Source organism: Cricetulus griseus, chromosome 7 (genome assembly GCF_003668045.3).
Source record: "Cricetulus griseus strain 17A/GY chromosome 7, alternate assembly CriGri-PICRH-1.0, whole genome shotgun sequence".
Classification (NCBI taxonomy): Eukaryota; Metazoa; Chordata; class Mammalia; order Rodentia; family Cricetidae; genus Cricetulus; species Cricetulus griseus.
In genome coordinates this window covers 35,514,804-35,535,691 of record NC_048600.1, presented here as the reverse complement: position 1 = coordinate 35,535,691, position 20,888 = coordinate 35,514,804, and the positions used below count along the sequence as shown (strand labels likewise).

Genomic DNA, 20,888 nt, shown 5'->3' with positions numbered 1-20,888 from the left:
CCCTAAGGTGGGATGTCCTGCCCAGCCTTGATGCAAGGGGGAGGAGCTTGGTCCTACATCAGCTTGATGTAACATGCTTTGTTGACTCTCATAGGAGGCCTTACCCTTTCTGAATGGAGATGGAGGAGGAATGGATAGGGGGTGGGGTAGAAGCGAGGTGGGAGGAGAGAATGGGAGGAGAGGAGAGATAGGAAATGTGGTATGTATAATAAATGTTTAAAAATTGCAAAAAAATTTAAAAGAATAATAGACCGATGGTGGCTCACCCCTTTAACCCCAAGACCCAGGAGGCAGAGGCGGCAATCTTAGTTTCAGGCCAGCCTGATCTACACTGAGTTCCAGGTCAGCCAGGGCTACACAGAGAAACCCTGTGTTAAAAAACTAAAAGAACCCGGGGCTGGAGAGATGGCTCAGAGGTTAAGAGCACTGACTGCTGAGTTCAATTCCCAGCAACCACATGATGGCTCACAACCCTCTGTTATGAGATCTGGTGCCCTCTTCTGGTGTGCAGATATACATGGAAGCAGAATGTTAAATACATAATAAATAAATAAGATTTAAAAAAAAACTAAAAACTGAGAATAAAAAATAAAAATCCTAAAAAAGAAACAAAACAAGGTCCAAGCTTGTTCCTAATTTGAAATAATTTTAAAAAATCGAGGTCAGTGTGAGAAGTGGCCAACCCATGAGGAAGCACGCCAAAGAGTACAGGGTGTGAGAAAAGGCAGGGATGATGATCACAAGAAAAGAGGTGGAGACAACATTGTAGGGAGGAACCGTCCAGAAAGCCAAAGCCTAGCACAGTTGAGTCTGTTTACACCAGTTCATCAGGTAACTTTCTCCACAGTTGAAAAAGGAGCAGCTTCAGAAAGTACTGGCTTCCTGATGGCAATTAAGTAAATTAGGAGCCCATAAGCAGTAGAACAACTTTACACACTGAGGAGCTGTGTTTTATGCACAGAACCCCTTCTAAAAATGTTTTGTTTTTCTGAGACTTGGGCAATAGAGGATTGAGGATTAGGAATTCGAGATAATCCTTAGCTGCATAAAATGTGAGGCTACACCAGGCCTACAAGGAAGAAAGAGAGGTGGAGTTGAGAGACAGTCACTCTTGAGGGCAGAAGACCCAAGTGGGATATTGCAGATTGAATGTAAAGTTAAGGTTATAGGAAAGGAGGACATTAAGAAAAGTGTAGTAAACAAGTTCAACATCAAAATGTTAAAGAGTGTTTGGTGGAAAATATTTCCTCATCAAACCCTTAAAGCTTTTTACAGAGTTTTCCAGGAGTACCCTGGTGCTTCTGATATTTACAGACAGTCCAGCTATGTACCACAGTTTGCCTTCAAACTCACAACTCTCCTGCCTCAGCCTCCCAAATGCAGATAATGCTAACTTATAAGACCGTGATAATTTTTCCCCATCACTTGTTCTGGGAATTGAACTTAGGGTCCACATACAAGGCAAGTACCTGATCACTGAGCTATATACCAAGCCAGCTTTTTGGTTGTTTCTGGGTACCAAACTCAGGTCATCAGTTGTGTGAGGCAGTTGTTTTCACTTTTACTATTGGCTAGCTCATACTGATTTTTAAAAAGATTTTATGTGCATGATTATTTTGCCTGTACAAATATAAGTGTGCCATGTATGCATGCAGTGCCCCAGGAGGTCAGAAAAGGATCACCCAGAACTTGAGTTACAATTATGAGCTACCATGTGGGTGCTAGGAATTGAACCTGGGTCCTTTGCAAGAGCAGCAAATGTTTGTAGCCACTAAGTCATCTCTCCAGATCCATATTGATATTTTTCATATGTATGTGTCTGTATGTGTAAGTGTGGGTTCCCACAGGAGCCAGAAGAGACCACTGGATCCTCTGAAGCTGGTTACAAATGACTATGAACTCCCACCACGTGGATGCTGGGGACAGATGGTCCTCTGGAAGAGCAATAATCACTTTCAGCTGTCAAGCCATTTGTATGGCCCTAAACTATTCCTGTGTATGTGTGTCTCTATATGTGTGTATGCACAAGCATGGGAGTGTCAGTGGAGGCCAGAAGAAGTCACCAGAGCCCCTAGAGCCAGAGCTACATGTAATTGTTATGGAAAATGGAGAAGTTCTCAGTGTGTGAAGTCCTGAGTGAATGTGTCTTGCTGATCCAGCCATGAAAAGGACTCTCAGATTCATGGGAAAATGACAAAGCCCCTGGCCCTTGGGGTGTGAGTCTCAGAGGGATGGCAAAGCCTTTCTCTGGTCCATGTGCTGATGTTGATAGTGTATGTAGATGGTATCTACCATAGAGTTCAACCCCTAGATATTTTCAGCCTGAAGACTGCTTCCCTACAGAGTCCAGGCCTACCAAGATTAACTAAACCTGCCTCCTTGTTCAACTGTATTCAATAAACTTGCCGAGTTTTCAGGATGCTACGGTTCTTCCGTCAGAGAGCCCAGACTATGTGATTCTACCTTTCCTGTGTGATTAGGTGTTTGTCTTTTCTGCATTCCCTCCATGCCCCAGTAAGGCCTATCTCTGGATGTAGTAGGCTCTGGTCCACCTGGCATGGGTATTGAAGACTGAACTCAGGTCCCCTGGGAGAGCAATAAGAGCTCCTGACAGCTGAACCATCTCCAGACCCCCACTGTTGAGACAGGACCTTATGCATCCCAAATTAATCTCAAACTTGCTACAAAGCCAAGGATGACCTGGATTTCTCTGCCTACTGCTTCAGTCTCCCAAATGCTGGGATTACTGGAATGTACTACTATGTCCAGTTCTTATGAACTGCCAGCCCAATTTTACATTCTTCAGTCATTAAGACAGTCATTTATTTTTTTTCAAGAGTGATAACATAGTGCCCTCAGAGATCCAAAGAATGTGGGAATTAGTCGGGAGGTGGTGATGCACACCTTTAATTCCAGCACTCAGAAGGCAGAGGCAGGGAGATCTCTGTGAGTTCAAACCCAGCCTGGCCTACAGAGCTAGTTCCCAGACAGCTAGGGCTGTTACAGAGAAAAAACAAAACAAACAAAAATGTGGGGAATTGCAGGAGTCAATGTGAAGAGCCATGAAGAGTAGCTAGCTAGGCCTTCACGGATGGCAGAGAGAGAGAGAGTGAAAGAGTAGAAGTCAGCTGTTGAAGATTTGGGCCCCCGACATGAACTTGATAAAAAATCACGGCTTCCTCAGAGGGAGTCTATTGTGTCACAGAGATCCGGAACAAAATCAGACGAAAGGCTCTTTACATGTGAGTATTCTTGCTTTTGGGCTTTATTAGGAAACAAGCTATTAAGAGGAAATTTTTATTTGTATTTTTATAATGTTCAGTTTAAAAGTTCAGGGGATCTAGGATATCTAAGTTCAGTGGATAGTCACAGTCTGGTACTGGCCAATTCCAAAGTCTGGAAGGTGTATAATGAACTCTCTGCTTCTGATCCTTCTGTCGATCCCTCATTGCTGTTAGACCCAACTTGCACATGACTCAGGGCAACAAAAATAAGGCTTGCAACTGTCAAGCATATTCCAGCAGAGAAAGCTACTCGGTGGAAGGAGTTGTAGATAATGAGAATGATTCCCAGAGTCAGAACCAGCACTCCCATGATGGAGATCAGCATGTGCCTCCAGGAATATTCCAACTGGGATAGACAGCAAACAGGCTTCTCCTCCCTTTGTAGGAGGCTCCCAGTACTCTCCGTTTGAAATTGGTACATTGTGTTTATTTTCCTGCAGTGATTGAGGGGAGAAAGATTACAGGTCAGAAACAGTTGTGTGGTTGGAGTATGCTTGTAACCCAGCACTTGAGGCTGAGGCAGGAAGATCCAGAATTCCCAGCAAGTTCATAGTGAGCTCAGGGCCAAGGCTTATTCTGTGAGGATGAACATCAAAGAATGATCTACACAAGGCACTAAGAGCGTCTTTTAGGGGGCTGAAGAGATGGCTCAGTGGTTAAGAGCACTTGTTGCTCTCACTGGGAACCAGGTTCGGTTCTCAGCACCCACCCTGTGGCTAATAATCCTCTGTAACTACAGTCTCAGTAGATTTAATTCCCCTCTATCCAAGGTCACCAGGCTCGCAGATGATTCACATACATGTAGGGAAAACACTTATACACATAAATAAATCTTGACATAGTAAAGTACACCTTTAATCGCAGAGTTTGGGAGGCAGAGGCAGAGGCAGGCAGGTCTGAGTTCAATGCTAGCCTGGTCTACATAGTGAGTACCAGGATAGCCAAAGCTATGTAGAGAGACCCTGTCTCAAAGAGAGTTCCTTCCAAGAAGGCCAGACTTGAATACATCTTACAGTGAGGATGGTGGGTTGGTAGGGGTGGGGTAGGAACGTAATTAATGGCTTCACACTTGGTAGGAAAGCCCTCTACTCCAGAGCCACACCCACAGCCCCACCATGATTCTCAGTGGTAATCATGATAAAGATACCATGTAACCAGGTGTATTGGCACATGCCTTTCATCCTTGTACTCCTGTGGCAAAGACAGGCTAATTTCTGTGAGGGCAGCCTGTACTAAATATAGAGTTCTAGAACAGCCAGAGTTACATAGTGAGATCCTGTCTCATGGAAAAAAAAAAAAAGATATTCTTTATAAGTGTTAGCAGGTCATTTCAAGACAGCTGGAAAGGCTACTAAGAACAGAATACTAGACTCAGGGCACTGAAATAAGTAGGCTGTTTCTCTCTGAAGTGTTTTATTTTTTTTATTTTTCAAGACAGGGTTTCTCTGTGGCTTTGGAGGCTGTGCTGGAACTAGCTCTTGGAGACCAGGCTGGTCTCAAACTCACAGAGATCTGCCTGCCTCTACCTCCTGGGTGCTGAGACTAAAGGCGTGCATCACACCACTGGCTTCTGAAGTGTTTTTGTTATATTTCATGCAAGAAGTGAAATTCAAAGATGAATGTAGACTAGATTGAAGTGATAGTATGAGCCTGTAATCCCAGAACTTGAAAGCTGAGGCAGGAGGTTTTTGAATTTCAGGCTAAACTCAGTACAGGGTGAAACATTTCTCAAACAAATAAAATCAATAATAATAATAATGATAATAAATAATAATAATAATAATAATAATAATAATAATAATAATAATAATAATAAAGCCCTCTAAACAACACACAAAAAAAGAGGAGGATAAGAGAAGAAAAAGAAAGGAAGGAAAAGAAAACCACACAGAAAAACAATCTAGGTGGTGCATGCCTTTAATCCCAGCTTGGGAGGTAGAGGTAGGCAGATTTCAGAGTTCAAGAACAGCCTGGTCTACAGAGCCAGTTCTAGGATAACCAGGGCTTCTTGGTGACACCGTTTCAAAAAGCAAAAGCAAAAAAGGAAACAATCCAGGCTTTTTAAAAGGTTTACTTTTTTTCTGTGTATGAGTGTTTTGTTGTTTGCATGTATTTTGGTGCACTACATGCATGCTTGGTGCCTTTAGAGTTCAGAAGAGGGCATCAGATCCCCTAGAATTGGAGTTATGGAAGGTTGTGTTGTGAGCAGCCATGTGGATGCTGGGAATAGAACCTGGGTCCTCTAAAGTGTTCTTTACTGTTGAGCCATCTCTTCAGTCCCTGAAATCCAGAATCTTATCTTCAGAAAAATAGCTCAGGGATATGGATAAGAACACCCACCACCACCACCACCACAAGTTCAGGTTGTAACTTAATATGCATAGATGCATAAAGCTGTGAGTTTAGCAGGGTATCTTCAAAGCACCTTCAGGTAACATTAGCAGAGTACAGATAGTTTTATGAAAGAAATGACTTTTCTTACCTGGTAAAATTATAAGCCAACAAAGGCAAGAAATTGTTTCTTCCAAAGCAGCTATGACTTTCAAGATGAAGTATTCTTCAGTGGAGAGTCAGCAGGGCTGTGCCTCCTTTATAGGCATTAAGCCCTTGATTGCAGAATTGAAGCAACATGGACTCTCGTGAGGGGAGGGGGGAATCCATGCAACACAGTATTAAACTAATATGAATGCTTCAACTGTTCTGAACAAAGTCCTAACAAGAAGTACACACATAGAGCCCTGAACGGACTATCCTATGTAAAAGGTAATGATAAAATTGGAAGAGGTTTTACACTGATGACTTTTATGCTTGTCTTCACCTGCTGAGAATTTGGTAAATATTGAAATTTTAGTATTTTGTCTTTTCCAGACGGGGTTTCACGTGTAGCCTCAAACTCAGATCTACCTGCCTCTACCTCCAGGCTGGGACTGAAGGCTAAAGGCGCCACCTTGCTTGGCTCTTAAATTTTTTTTTTTTTTTCATAAAGATAGCCCTGGCTGTCTTGAAACTCTGGAACTTGCTAGGTAGACCAGGCTATCCAGGTGCTCAAGAAATCCTCCTTCCTGGAATTAAATGCCTGTATGATGACTCCCAGCCAAGGATGTTATTAATAAGCATAGGTGATTTGCTTATTAATAACAACCTACTCCAGCATTTCCTAGGCCTAGCTGAGCACAGGAATCATCTGGCAGCTCCCAGCTCTGCCAGACTGTGCTGGGATTACAGGTGTGTGTCATCATGGAAGGATATGTAATTAAAGACCATTTCTAAACAATGTATTGTGAATGCTAATTACTCAACCAGAGTTTTGTTACTATTAACTAGAAATTTTGTCAAATGGGAAATATTTTAAACCTTTTATGACAGACATAAAACCTCGAGTTTTAACCCTATTTAAAAAAAAAAAAATTCCGCCGGGCGGGCGTTGGTGGTGCACGCCTTTAATCCCAGCACTTGGGAGGCAGAGGCTGGCGGATCTCTGAGTTCGAGGCCAGTCTGGTCTCCACAGCGAATGCCAGGATAGGCTTCAAAGCTACACAGAGAAACCCTGTCTCAAAGAACCAAAATAAACAAATAAATCCATGCTTGAAGGCTTTTTGAAACAGCTTTTTTATGTAGCCCTGGCTGTCCCTGAAGACCTGTTAACTGTGGTAGCCTTGTACTCAAGAGACCCTCCTGCCTCTGCCTACTGAGTGCTGGGATTAAAGGTGTGCCTGGCTCAACAGAACCTTTTTTCATTTTAAATTAAAAGTGTATCATTCTGCCAGATGATGTTAACACATGCTTTAAATGGGTGAAAACAGGAAGGCTTAAGATAATTTCCAATCACAGAATTCATTTAGTGCCCTTGTAAGTACATCTATATTCTTCTGACAGCATCTCCTATGAAGCAAGGCTGGTTCCCTGCCTTAGACTCCCAAGATTAGACAAATGCAATACTACACAGAGGTAACCCATAACACCCTTTAAAGTATGTGCTAGCTAACTAACCAGACTAGAAACCTTTCAGTTCATTTTGCAGTTTTCTGTTTGGGGGTTTTGCTTGCATGTATACACATCTACCACGCACATTTCTGTGTTGGTGTCTGAGGCCTTATGGAGTTAAACTTGTGAGCCATCCTCAGAGTGCTGGGAAGTGAACCTGGGTCCTCTGGAGAATAGCCAGTGTTCTCAACATCTGAGCCACCATCTCTCTAGCCCTGTTGTAGTTGATTCTTATGTATCAACCCCCTTACTGGCTACTTAGAATGATTGCATAAGTTAGTTTAACAGACTAAGTGACTAAATTTTCCCATGTACACAAAGCTGTTGCTACATGTCTTCAAATTAGGTGAGATGTGAAAAACCACAGTACAATGCCATTTGCCCAGAAGCAGATGTTATACTTTAATTTAAAAAACCACAAACATACAGAAGCACTCTTATCAGCAAATACACCAAAAAATAAAAAATACCTTTTTTTTTTTTTGCCTCAAACCACTAACTTTTATGAATAGAAACATTCAGAATCACTCCTGGAAACTTTACAAAAACATTAAGCATAAGAATCATTGTTGAAAAAGGCTGCAATAGGGTAGGGACCTTTTATGTGCAGGTATGTGGTATTTTTTAAGTTCTGGATACTGAAGCCAGGATCTTGCCTATACTAGCAAAGTGTTACACCACCAAACCAGGACTGAAGTTTGGCCTTTAGTGACAAATTCTTGCTGAAGCTCATGACTCCGTGGCCTTGGCTTCTTGAGTGTTAGGAATGTAGGTGTGCACAACCAATCTTGGCCAAGTTTGTCTGTCTCACTAGTCTGGCTGGCCTAAACTACCAGGTAGGCAACCAGGCTGGACTCAAACCCATACAAATCTGCCTATCTATGTCCCACAGTGTGTGCAACCACACCCTGCCTATGTATTCTTGATAGTTCCTTCAGGCAGAGGAACCTGATTTTAGTTTGAGTGGGCCACTTGGGGTTTTTTGTCTTTGGGTGTGTTGGAAGCTTTCCTGGGAGTAAAGAACTTGGCTCCTGGCTTTCTGATTTCCCGAACATCTTTTTTTTGTTTCTTCCCCGAGGTGACAGGCCCCAAAGCTCCTGGGATCTCTGTAGCTGGCAGGGCCTTCCTTTTCTTGCCCTTAAGGGTATCTGGATCAGGTCTCTTTTTTGGAGGTTTTTTCCCTGTGCCATTTTCTTGCATCTTAAAAAGAAAAAGGACAAGGAAAAAAAGAAATTAAGTCTAGAATAACAAAGAGCAAGATTTCACAATCAAATTTAAGGAGCCACAATTTTGATTGTAACCCTGTAAGTGTAACCTCGGCAAGGTGAAATGAGGAATGGCCCTTTCTACTGTGAGATACTTGTTTTCTGTCATCTTCTTTTTGAGACAGGCTCTCACCTGGCTGGAACTTATGCAATCCAGACTTGGTTCAGCTTCTGCTTCAGCCCGGGATTACAGGCACATACATTATTTATTATTATTTGGGATTAAAGGTGTGTTCCACCGCTGCCCAGCCAGTTTGTATTTTAGAATATGCCCCTACTTCTATGTATTTTTTAAAAAGGTTGCCTGGCATGGTGACACAAATATATAATCCTAATACTTTGACTGCTTGATGTACCCACTACAATGAATACCCAACACATGAGACATCCTTCTAGAAGATACCCTGTCATAAAGTAACACAGACCTTTTACATTACTTAAGGTGTTCCAGGATAAAGTAAGTCAGCGTTTGCCTTCCTGATTGCCAGAACTCTCATCACTTGGCACTAAAAAAATCTTTTTTTTTCCTTTAGATTTTACTTATTTATTATGTATACAACATTCTGCTTCCATGTCTATCTGAACATCAGAGAAGGGCAACAGATCTCATTACGGATGGTTGTGAGCCATCATGTGGTTGCTGGGAATTGAACCTCAGGACCTCTGGAAGAGCAGCCAGTGTTCTTAACCTCTGAGCCATCTCTCCAGCCCCAATTGGCACTTTTTGCCCAATACATACCAGCTACTAATACCAATAAAATACCTTCATGTTTTCTTTATTTGGTATTTCTTCTATTGGTACCAGTTGTGGAATTGTTTCTTCACACTCGTCTGTTCTTTCAGGTTGTGCTTTTACTTTGCTGGGCTTTTCCTCCTGGGATCTTGTGGCCGTCCCTGGAGTACTGCTGGTTTCACTTGCTAAGTCATCCTTCTTGGACATTTTCCTTAACACTTTGCTTTTCTTTTTCAACTTTTCTTTTTCATGCTTCATTTTTTTCTTTAGTTCCTACCAACATACCAGATAGAAGTTTAGCAGGAAAAGAGCCACAGAAAAGATTGAGAGGGCTGGGCATTAGTGGCACATGCCTTTAATCCCAGCACTCGGGAGGCAGAGGCAGACAGATCTCTCTTAGTTTGAGGCCAGCCTAGTCTATAGAGTTCCAGGACAGCCTCCAAAGCCAGAGAAACCCTGTATCGAAAAACAAAAACAAACAAACAAACAATGCCCCATTTCCAAGCACTTAAAGCTCAGTTCTACTTGTTTGGGGTGGCAGGTGTTTTAATGGTGTAGCCCAAGCTGGTGGAGCCTTGAACTTGAATCTCTTCTACCTACCTGCCACACGATGAAATTAGTGACATGTTCTATTACAACTGGCTGCCTACCTTGACTTTTAGCTGCACACCCACATCCACCCAGATGGTAGTTTAAAGCTGAAACAATAACATCAGAATGTTAGTACATGCTTATAATCTTAGCTATCTGGAAGCTAAGGCAGGAAGATGGCAAACTCAAAGGCTAACTTGATTTACATACTGAAATTTAGACTCTATCTCAAAGAAAAGGAAAGAACTGAGGGTTTAGTTTAGCTGTATAGTATATGTCTACCATACCCAAGGCTCTTCAAGGGTTCAATGGTTCAATACCCACTACCAAAATGCATGCATTTGACTGAGGGGTGGAGGCTAAAGGAGAAATCAGACCCTAGCACCTAACTAAGGGAGCAGAACCCATGTCCACTAAGTTTGAATTATCACTGATCCACTCCCGCCTTTTGTGTAAGTATGCATGTGCACACCACAGGTCAACTGAGACTCTTCAGGAGCCACCCACTTTCTTATTTTTTTAAGATTTCATTTATTTATTATGTATACAACATTCTGCTTCCATGAATATCTGCACAACAGAAGAGGGCACCAGATCTCTTTACAGATGGTTGTGAGCCACCATGTGGTTGCTGGGAATTGAACTCAGGACCCTTGGAAGAGCAGTTGGTGCTCTTAACCTCTGAGGCATCTCTCCAGCCCAACCACCCACTTTCTTAAAACAGGATCTCTTATAGGATCTGGGGCTTGACAATTAGGCTACACTAGGCTGACAGGCCAGAACCCCAGGGATCCATCATCTTTCTCCACCTCCCCAGAATTGAGATCATACTCAGACACCATGGTTAAATGGAGAACACCTTTACCAACCCTTGAACCTCTAGTTTTTAGGGTGGTCATGGCTTCAGAGTACTTCCAAGGTAAAATGCCAATCACTCCTTGGGGGGGTGGGGGGGAAGAGCGTACCTGGCCGCCCATGTCTCTCTGTTTTTCCAGACAGAGTTTCTCTGTGTGGTCCTGGATGCCCTGGAACTCAGAGATCCACCTGCCTCTGCTTCCCGAGTGCTGGGATTAAAGGCGAGTACTACTATGGCCCAGCCTGTTTCTTCATAGACTGAAAACTACAGCGATAAAGAATTGGGATGTTCCAAATGGCGCTCTTGAGTCACCTGAGCAGGGACCCACAACTGAGAAAGACCTTTAATGGATATAGAAAGACCCACCCTAACTTTAGACAGTACATTCTAGTTGCAGGCCAGACAATACAGAACATGTATGTCAGAAGGAGGAAGAAAGGTCATCTGCAGAGCTCATTCACCCAGTTGCTGATGTCAATACCAGCTCTCAAAAAAATTCCACAGGTCTCAGTCACCAGAGTGGGAGTGCTAAAGCATGAAACAGAGTGACCCAAGAAAGTGTGAGATAACTTGTTACTATTACAGGGTTAGCTGATTATGGGTAGAGACAACCAGCTGTAGCATCATAAGTCTTGTACTTTATATTGTTAGACTGTGCCTATAAGTTTTAATTAAAGACCGCTACATGAGGACATTGGCTTGGTGATGCACACCTTTGGTGGAGTACCACCACAGGCAGATGGACCTCTGTGAGTTAGTTCAAGGTCAATCTGGTCTACATAGTGAGACCCCGTCTAAAAAAAAGCAAACAAGCAACCAGGTAGTGGTGGTGGAGGCTTTTAATCCTAGCATTTGGGAGGCAGAGGCAGATGGATCTCAGTGAGTTCAAGGTCAGCCTGGCCTACAAAGTGAGTTCCAGTTCAGCTAGGACTGTTATACAGAGAAACTCTGTCTAGAACCGCCCCCCCCCCCCAAAAAAAAAAAACAACTATGAGGTGGAGAGATGGCTCAGTGGTTAAGAAAACTAGCTGGTCTTACTCAGAGGTCGAGTTCAATTCCCAGCAACCACCCAGTAATGATAACTGGTGCCCTCTTCTGGCCTGCAAGGATACATGCAGACAGAAACACAGTTTACATAATTAAATACCCCCTCCCTCCAAAAGCCAAGAAGCAAAACAAATAAAGGGCTTATAAAAATTTTTAGCAAGGTGTTGGTGACAGTTCATCTGTGAGTTCAAGGCCAGTTTGGTCTACATAGCAAGTTCCAGGTCAGCCAAGGCTACATAGTGTGACCTCGTCTAAACAAAAGTGGCTGGAGAGATGGCTAAATGGTTAAAGAGCATTTGTTCTTGAAGACCTGGTTGGATTCGCAGAATCAACATGGAGGCTCACAATAACTCATCAGAGAATAATTCCAGAGACTTCTGACTTTCTTGGTCATGGAAGGACACATACACACACAGTATAGAATATTCAGAACTAAGTGAAACATTCATATACATAAAACAAAAAATTCGAAACAAAGCAAAACCAAAGATAAACTGAACCCCTCCCCCAGGATATGACTTATGACAGTATTCCAAAAAGTGAGGATAACTATTTTTCTGTCAACACAGAGGCTACACTTTAGTCTGCTCCTGTTTTAACCAGCAAATGCAGCTCTGCAGTTACTATCCTGATTCTCTGGCAGTGGCCTGGTTGTTTAAATCTCGGCCTAGCTGGGGTGAAAGCCTGATAGTTCAGAGAGGTGGAGTAGCAACTAGCTGACCTTCTCTCTTTGTTGGCAGCATCTCTTAAAGTATACTTCCACTCCACTAATTCCTCCCTACTACTTTCTTGTGTGTCTATTTGTTTCAGACACCTTTGGACTCTATAATTACTTTCTGTCAATTAGTTCCTAACTTGATTTCCTGACCCCAAGGTTAATAAAAATGCAAATTTGGGGTTGTGATCGAATATGCCACGACAGACAACTTAGAAAAGAATGAAATTGTGTGATGGTTTGAGTAAGAATGGCCCTTATAGGCTCTTGTATTTGAATTCTTATTCATTAGGGAGTGGCACTATTTGAAAGGTTTAGAACATTGGGCCTTGCTGGAGAAGTGTATCACTGGGAGTGGGCTTTGAGGTTTCAAAGGCCCAGTGTCTCTCTTCCTGCTGCCTGTGGATCTGGATGTAGAACTCTGAACTCATCTAGCACCATGTCTGCCTGCATGCTGCAATGCTCCCCACCATGTAGACAATGTACCAAACCTCTGAACCATAAGCCAGTCCCAATTAACCAACAAAAAGAGATGGCTTTGTGCTTTTTTCTTTCCCCCAGAGACAGGGTCTCTCTGTGGCTTCGGAGGCTGTCCTGGAACTAGCTCTTGTAGACCAGGCTGGTCTCGAACTCAGAGATCTGCCTGCCTCTGCCTCCTGAGTGCTTGGAGACTTAGTGCTTTTCTAATAGACCTAGATTGAATTCCTAGGACCAACATGGCAGCTTACAACTGTCTGTAATTCTAATTCCAGGTGATCTAACACTCTCAAACATACACACAGGCAAAACATTAATACACATAAAATAAACCTTAACTTTCCCCCTAACTATTGGACCCACATGCTAAGAACATGCCTTACCACTGAGCTATAGTCTTACCATTTCAGCTTCTGTGTAGCTTTGGAGCCTATCCTGGCATTCGATCTGTAGACCAGGCTGGCCTCAAGAAACGCCTGCCTCTGCCTCCCAAGTGCTGAGATTAAAGGCGTGCGCCACCAACGCCCGGCTCAGCTTCAGTCTTAAATGTATTTAAAACGAGGCCTTATAATATAGCACTACTGAACTTGTACCACCAGAACAACTTGCTAAGTTCAGAACAACACTCTGAACTTGATAGGATCTATCTCCCTTGGCTACATTTAGATGATTATTATTATGTTTTTTTGAGACAGGGTTCTGTGTAGCCCTGGCTGTCCTGGAATTAACTCAGTAGATCAGGCTAGCCTTGAACTTAAGAGTGCTGGGATTAAAAGCAGCCCCCCCCCCCACTTTTTGATTATTATGCCCACCCAATATTTTAACTTAGACTAACCTTTCTTTTCATGCTACGGAAGGATAAGGTGTTTTCATCCTGACATGTGACAAATGAGGAAAAGATGGGAAGGGAAACAGACTTCTCAGTTTTCAGGAACAAGAGTTTCACACTTGGCCATTTCTGAAATAAAGAAATAAATTCCATCTACCCATATACTGCTGCTGTTTTTAAACATTAAAGACTCATGTTCTTGCCATACTGTACCTCTGGCAATTTTTCTGAAAGCACTTTTGAGACAGCCAGGATGTTTTCAACAATGTGCTGAGTCTCCATTCCAGTGTGACCAATACGCACAGTACTAGAATTTAATGAATAAGATTCTTAACTTTTGAATTCAGAACGACATTCCCTAAAGTAAAACACCACCATGCTCAAAGACACACACACAGGTTGAACCATGAGATGGCTCAACTGGTAAAGGAACAACTAGTCACACAAACCTGACATTCTGAGCTCAAACCAAGGAGCCTAAGGATGGGAATTCAATCCCAGTTAACTCAGTGTAAAAGAGAATTGACCCCAGAAACTGCCCTGACATCCATACTCCCATCCAAAATGGTGATCCCTGAAGCTGTTCTGAGCAGAATCACCCCAAAATGTCACTGCTATCTCACAGTTCTCTTCTCCTTCTAGATGAGTCCTTCTCAAGTAAAGAGTACCTACCTCTCATGGATAACAGCTAATGGACAGGCAATAGGCAATGAATGGGAAGCCCAGGAGGGCTCCTGTAGCACTGGGCCTGCCTGCCTGCCAGTCCACCCCCTCACCAGAGGTTCGTTCACTGAGGTGGCATTCTGTGGAGTGTCAACTGGATAGCAGCTTTATCTCTAGTCAGCCATTGGCTGACTCTGTCTACTCTGTATGTGTATGTGTGCACAGAGCTGTTTGTGTAGGCAAAGAAAACGAAGGAAAGAGAGAAGACAAGAAGACACACTGCCAGACAAAGAGAACATAAATAATGAAAGAAACTCAACTCACTATGCAACACAGGTGACCCTCAAAGCACAGGCCCTTTGGCTCAAGCATCTCCCGTGGCAGGCCCATGTGAGGCATTATACTTGGTATTTCAACCATCTTTGTGACTCTCTGGCATCAGCCTATAACCATGGAAGAAGCAGTAGGCCAGACCCAACAACTCTTAGTTACTTAACTGAAACCAACCAAGGGGTTCCCTCTTGCAGGCAGGAAAGCAATCTTTTTTTTTTTTTTTTTTTAAACTGAGCATGGTGCCTCCCCCCTTTAGCTGGGGACGGAGGGGAGAAAACACTCTCCCACTTTTATCCTAACATTCAGTGTAGAGGCCTGAGGATCTCTCTGAGTTCCAGGCACGCCAGAATTATATAGTGAGACCCTATTTTTGATTGATTGATTGATTGAGAGAGAGAGAGAGAGAGAGAGAGAGAGAGAGAGAGAGAGAGAGAGAGAGAGAGAACTTTTAGCCTAGAGGCATTGAATCCCCTAGAGGTAGAATTATAGGTGGTTGTAAGCCATATCTAACATGGGTGCTGGGAACCATACTTGAGTCTTTATCTTATTTGTGTGCTTTTCGTGAATGGTGGAGTGTCACAGTATGTGGAGGTCAGAAGATAACATGCAGATACTGGTTCTCTCTTTTTGCCATGTGAGTCCTGGGGATCAAAAAACAAATTGCCACGCTTGGTGGCCAGATGCCTTAAACCAGAACCACACTGTCGACTCCAAAGGTCTTTCCCTTAGACTAGATGTAGTTCAGGACCCTGGGTGAAAATGAATTGAAGGGAAAAGTTCTTCCTCCCAGCAGAAACATGCCTCTGAATGGGGATGGCAGCAGGTTTGAACAAGTACAAGACTGAAGAGACTCTTTCCCAAAGCTATGTAAGCAGCAGACAGTTTGCATGGAGTTGCCCATAGCTAGACAGAGAACTCCAGTGGTATAGCTGCTTCAGTCAGACATGTTTCTGTAAGTAATGTCACCTGTGCGCAACTCTAAGTTTTTCAAGACAGACCCATAGAATCATTTCTTTGGTTTATGGTTGGTGTCCTACCTGGGGAAAATAAACATTTGTTCACATCTCTCCAGGAAAATCAGACAATGACAAAGAAACTGTTAATGGGAACTAAAGCTAAGAAAAACATTCCTAGAAGTCCTTTTATGAGACAGGGTTTTTCTGTGTGGCCTTGGCCTCAAGAGATCCACTAAAAGATGTGCACCACCACCACCACCTGGCATTTCTTAGGGTTTTTATAGAAGGACCTGGTTTCATTAACACTGCCCTTTAAAGAAAAAAATGGATTCAATCACCATGACATGTAAAGTTTAAAAGGTACACATAGATGTTTTTCTTGTTACCTGCAAGAACCATGTTTGGAGATATTTAAGACAGTCCCTGTGATACATCGGTCAATCTCTTTGGACAGATTCTTGGCCAGAAGGTTCACAGATACTGGAACTCTATGAAAACACACAGATATCAGAACACCACTCACATGAAACCCCACACCACCAAAGTCCAGATACTGCACATAAACTTACTTCTTCCTCTGATAGAAATGCCTTCCTATGTGTGTGGGCAAATGCCTTCGAATTCTTTCATCTGTAATGAAGATGTCAAAGCTACCCAAGAGGCGAAGCTTGGCTTCATAGGCTTTATATTCTGTTTTTAAAGTTTTAAAAGGAATAATCTAGAAAACAGAAACAAAGCAAACCCATAAAACCTTTAAGAACTTGAAACAAGAATATTGAACATTTCCTGTTCAGGTCACACTCCTCTTAGTTTAATGAATTCCTGAGCATCTAAAATGTGCCAGCACTGTGCTAAATGCTGGGGACACTGAGAAGAACGATCAAGGACCCAGAACAAAAACCTAGTATGTAGGCCAGGCCCTGAAATAGATGATATAACCTGTTTCTTAGGAGCCTCAGGTTGGAGAGTGCTAAATAACTCAGAGACTAGCCCAGGCAATTGAGCAAAACAGAAGTAAATCAGTGGCTGTAGTGATAACTTAGTGGTTAAGAGCACTGGCTGCTCTTATAGAAGACCTGTGTTTGATTCTCAGTACCCACATAGTGGCTAATAGCCATGTGTACCTCCCTCCAGCTTTAGGGATTCCAAAGCTCTGTTCTGGCCTTCATGGATACATACCAGGTGCACAGAGCCAAAACACCCAGACACATTTTTAAAAAGCAAATGTAATGAAGATGGGGGTGGGGAGGAAGCACCTGGTACAACCTTTAATCCCAACCTGGGATTATTTAATCCCTCTAATGAAGGAGGATCTGAGTAGGAGGCTGGCTTGATCTACACTTCGAGTTTGGGGTACAGCATTAACCTAGCATGTGTAAGGCTCTGGATCCAATTCCTAGTACCCGGAGAAATAAATACAACCAGAGAATAATAAAATACACAAACAATCACAAAGCAGAACCAGACATACGATGCTCTACAAGTACAGAGGGACTGACGAGAATATTAAGTTTCTAAATAATCTGCAATGGAACTAGATAGATGGCTCAGTGGTTCAGAGCTGACTGCTCTTATAGGACACGAATCCAATTTCTAGTGCCTATGAAAACAACCTGCAATTCTAGTTGCAGGGAATCCCATGCCCCCCCCCAATCCTCCATATGTACCACACTCTAGACAATTGCAATATGAAATCTGACATGCATTTAGCTTTTTAGCCACAAATCAGAATAGCACCCTCATCACAAGCAAAATGGCATACAGTCAAACAAAAGCCACAGTAATTAGATTAAAACGAGAAAAACGGGCTGGAGAGATGGCTCAGCAGTTGTTGCTCTTTTTTGAAGGACCTGGGTTTTATTTCTCAGCATCCACCAGGCAGCTCAAAACCACTTATAACTCTAGCTCCAGGGAATTTGATACCCTCTTTTGGTCTCACATGGTACATATATATAAACTTAGGAATAAAGGCACATATCCACAAAGAAATAAGAGAAAAACAGACCTAAAGACAAAAATGAACAAAAAAACAAAACAAACAAAAGCAGTGTATCATATTTCATTTCAATTAGATCTCTGTAAGGACTTCAAAGTAGTAACATGATTCCTACCCGAGAGATGTTTTTAACTCCATGCTTTTTCAAAAGTTTTTTATAGAAACATTCTGTTTGTTCAGGTGATTCACAGTCATCTTTGGTAAACAAACAGACTTCTGACGAATCTGATAGGATACTATAAGGCAAAGGCCTGTAAAACATGACAAAAGACAATGAGCAGAGCATTATTCCAGAGAATGTGTTTATCCAAAACACACACACACACTCTGGGGATGTGTGGCACATATGTGGGTTCAGAGAACAACAATTTTTGGGACCTGGTCTGAATGAAAGCAAGTAAGGTGTGGTGATGCATGCCTATAATTCCAGCTTTAAAGACAGAAAAAGAAATGCCAAAAGTACCAGGGGGAGAGGGGTCGACACCTTCCCACAAGTGACATAAATCAAGGTGAAAAACTGAGCAAAGATGTGGGAATAAAGAATGCAGAGGGCCAGGCAGTTGTGGGGCATGCCTTTAATCCTCTTGAGGCAGAGACAGATGGATCTCTGTGAGTTTGATGCCAGCCTGGTATTCAGAGTGAGTTATAGGACAGGCTCCAAAGCTACAGAGAAACCCTGTCTTAACAGAGGGCTGGGAGTGTAGCTCACTGTAGAGCAGTTACCTAACACAAGAAAGACCCAGATTCTTTGGCCCAGGGAGAGCTTCAAGCATTCACTGTACAAACAAGGATCCGTGTTCATCCCTGCATCTATGTCAAAGAGGTTGGTGCACTAGTTATCTCAGGTGGAGGCGAATACATGAGGATCTGCAGGACTCTGGTGGTCAACTAGTCCACCTACTCAATGAGCTCAACAAAACAAGACCTTCCTGAAGAGAGGGTGGATGATGCTTCCAAGGAAGACAGCCAAAGATGTCCCCTGGCACCACACTCATGTGCTCACATACATGAAAACGAGTTTACAAACAGACACATGTTAAAATGTAGGGGCTCCAGGGGTGGCCCCGCATTTAAGAGCACTGGTTGCTCTTTCAGAGAACCCAAGTTTGGCTCCCAACACCCACATTGCAGTTTATAGCCATCTGTAATTTCATTTCCAGGGGATCTGATCTTTTCTGACTCCCACAGGCTTCTGTACACACAAAAATTTGGAAATCAAATGTCTTTCCTCTTTAAAGCTCCTTGAGCCCTCATTTTTTTGGAAAAAAAAAAAGCTATATCCCCACATACTGGTTTTGATAAGCAGAGCAAGCATGTTATTACATAACATCTAAGATTTGTCAAGTAAGACTTTGAGAGTGACCACAAATTATTTTTTCTTAGAATAAGAGGTTCTCCAATCTTGCACAGGACCCACTTACACCAACATAACTGTTTTTTTTAAATTCTGCTATATCTACCAACTCTACATACCACTGCCCAGCACTCTAAAATAACTTATAAAAAGAATATGGGGATGAGTGTTGGTGGTATACACCTTTAATCCCAGCACTCGGGAGGCAGAGGCAGGTGGATCTCTGTGAGTTCGAGGCCAGCCTAGTCTCCAGAGCGAGTGCCAGGACAGGCTCCAAAGCTACACAGAGAAACCCTGTCTCAACCCCCACCAAAATATGGGGGTTGAGAGAGGGCTCTCAAGCAGGATCCAAGGTACTCAAGCAGTTAAGACCATTTGCTGTGATTTGATTTCTGTTTCCTGTACCCACACTGGGCTGCTCAAAACCTTTCTCTCCAGATCCAGGTAACCTGACACCTTCTTTTTGGCCTCTGGACATATGTGGCACATATTTGTATACTTGGACAGACACACGCTAAGTAAGTTTCAAAAATTTAAAGGCTGAGCACATTGGTGAACACCTTTAACCCCAGCACTTAAGAGGCAGATTTATTCCTGTAAGTTTGGAGTCAGGCAAGCCTTTGTAACGAGACCATAAAAAAAAAAAAGGGGGGGGGAGACAGACAAGCCACAGAATCAAAACAAACAGATAAATTAGAACTTAGAATTTACACTCGGACTCGCAGTTCTTTCGCTGGAATTTTCCATAATATCACCATTAAAAATAAATTCTCATTCCCATTCATAAGCAACTCATTTTTTTTCCTTGACTTGGAGTGTGCAAACAGAACTTCTACCGCCCTTTTAATCTGCAGAGATACAGAAATTTAGGTTAATCATTGCTCCCATATACATATTATATACAAACATATTTGTTTCCTTTGCTCCTCTTTCTTTTTGGGGGGGCAAATTTCAATCAGCGTATTGGTCTCTCAGAATTTGGGCCCAGCCGGGCGTTGGTGGCGCACGCCTTTAATCCCAGCACTCGGGAGGCAGAGGCAGGAGGATTTCTGTGAGTTCGAGGCCAGCCTGGTCTCCAAAGAGAGTGCCAGGATAGGCTCCAAAGCCACACAGAGAAACCCTGTCTCGAAAAAAAAAAAAAAAAAAAAAAAAGAATTTGGGCCCAGGGCAATTTAAGATTCATTCCATCAAGAACACCCAAGTACCTGCTTCCGGTATCTGTTTACAAGGTGTCCTTTGTACTTACGAGAGCAAGCTATATATACCGAAGCTTCTCCTGCCCTCCACGAGCGAGGAAACAGCCAGGAAAAGCGCATAGTGCTGGGAGCAGCTATTGAGCTTCATGTGCCCGTCCCTGAGCACCCTATTTTTCGCTCGTGCAAATGTCTTGGAATCCTGAAGAATGGAGCACAGAAAAGCCCACTTCCAACAGGAGGCAAACAGGCCATAGACCTGAGGGAAGCGAACCCGCAGGGGTGCATTTCAGCAACCTCCTTCGGGTTCCGGGGCTCCCACGCAGTCTCGGGCCCGCTCTGAATATCCAGGCCTCTCTCTCCACACCCCGCGGCTCTCGCGGGCCCTAACTACCCCACTTGCGAATCGCTGTCCTCCAAATCACTCGCCTGCTCTTGGTCCAGATGTTCCAGAGCGGCCGGGGTCGCTTGCATGGCGGTCGCTGTGTCGGCTGAAGTCGCGGGAGAGGCAGACGATGACCCCTCCATGATTCTTCGCCTCGTGTAGACCACGGGAGCTAGGAATAACTGCGCACGCGCGGGCCCGAGGCCCGGAACCGGAAGGCAGAGGGT

At 43.2% G+C, this 20,888-nt stretch overlaps 1 protein-coding gene across 1 annotated transcript; it reads right to left on the bottom strand.

The window, feature by feature from the left end:
• Positions 1–7,645: 7,645 nt before the first annotated feature.
• On the bottom strand, positions 7,646–20,861 carry Rsl1d1 (ribosomal L1 domain containing 1). Its single transcript, XM_027424777.2, has 9 exons — positions 20,706–20,861; positions 19,795–19,931; positions 17,845–17,980; positions 16,303–16,451; positions 16,120–16,221; positions 13,995–14,088; positions 13,788–13,910; positions 9,297–9,539; positions 7,646–8,468 (listed from the first exon to the last, which is right to left on the bottom strand). The coding sequence occupies exons 1-9, from the start codon at positions 20,802–20,804 to the stop codon at positions 8,223–8,225; spliced, it is 1,329 nt and encodes a 442-aa protein (XP_027280578.1). The 5' UTR covers positions 20,805–20,861; the 3' UTR covers positions 7,646–8,222.
• Between the last annotated feature and the right edge of the window lie 27 nt (positions 20,862–20,888).

Bases quoted from the DNA above. Each gene is read 5' to 3' on its own strand.
- Rsl1d1 (XM_027424777.2), bottom strand. From the start codon at position 20,804: ATGGAGGGGTCATCGTCTGCCTCTCCCGCGACTTCAGCCGACACAGCG. The intron at 17,981-19,794 runs GTAAATTCTAAG...CATGTTTTACAG, and splicing joins AAAGAACTGCGAGTCCGAGT to GCCTTTGCCTTATAGTATCC. The intron at 16,452-17,844 runs GTAGGAATCATG...TCTGTTTTCTAG, and splicing joins GAGTTAAAAACATCTCTCGG to ATTATTCCTTTTAAAACTTT.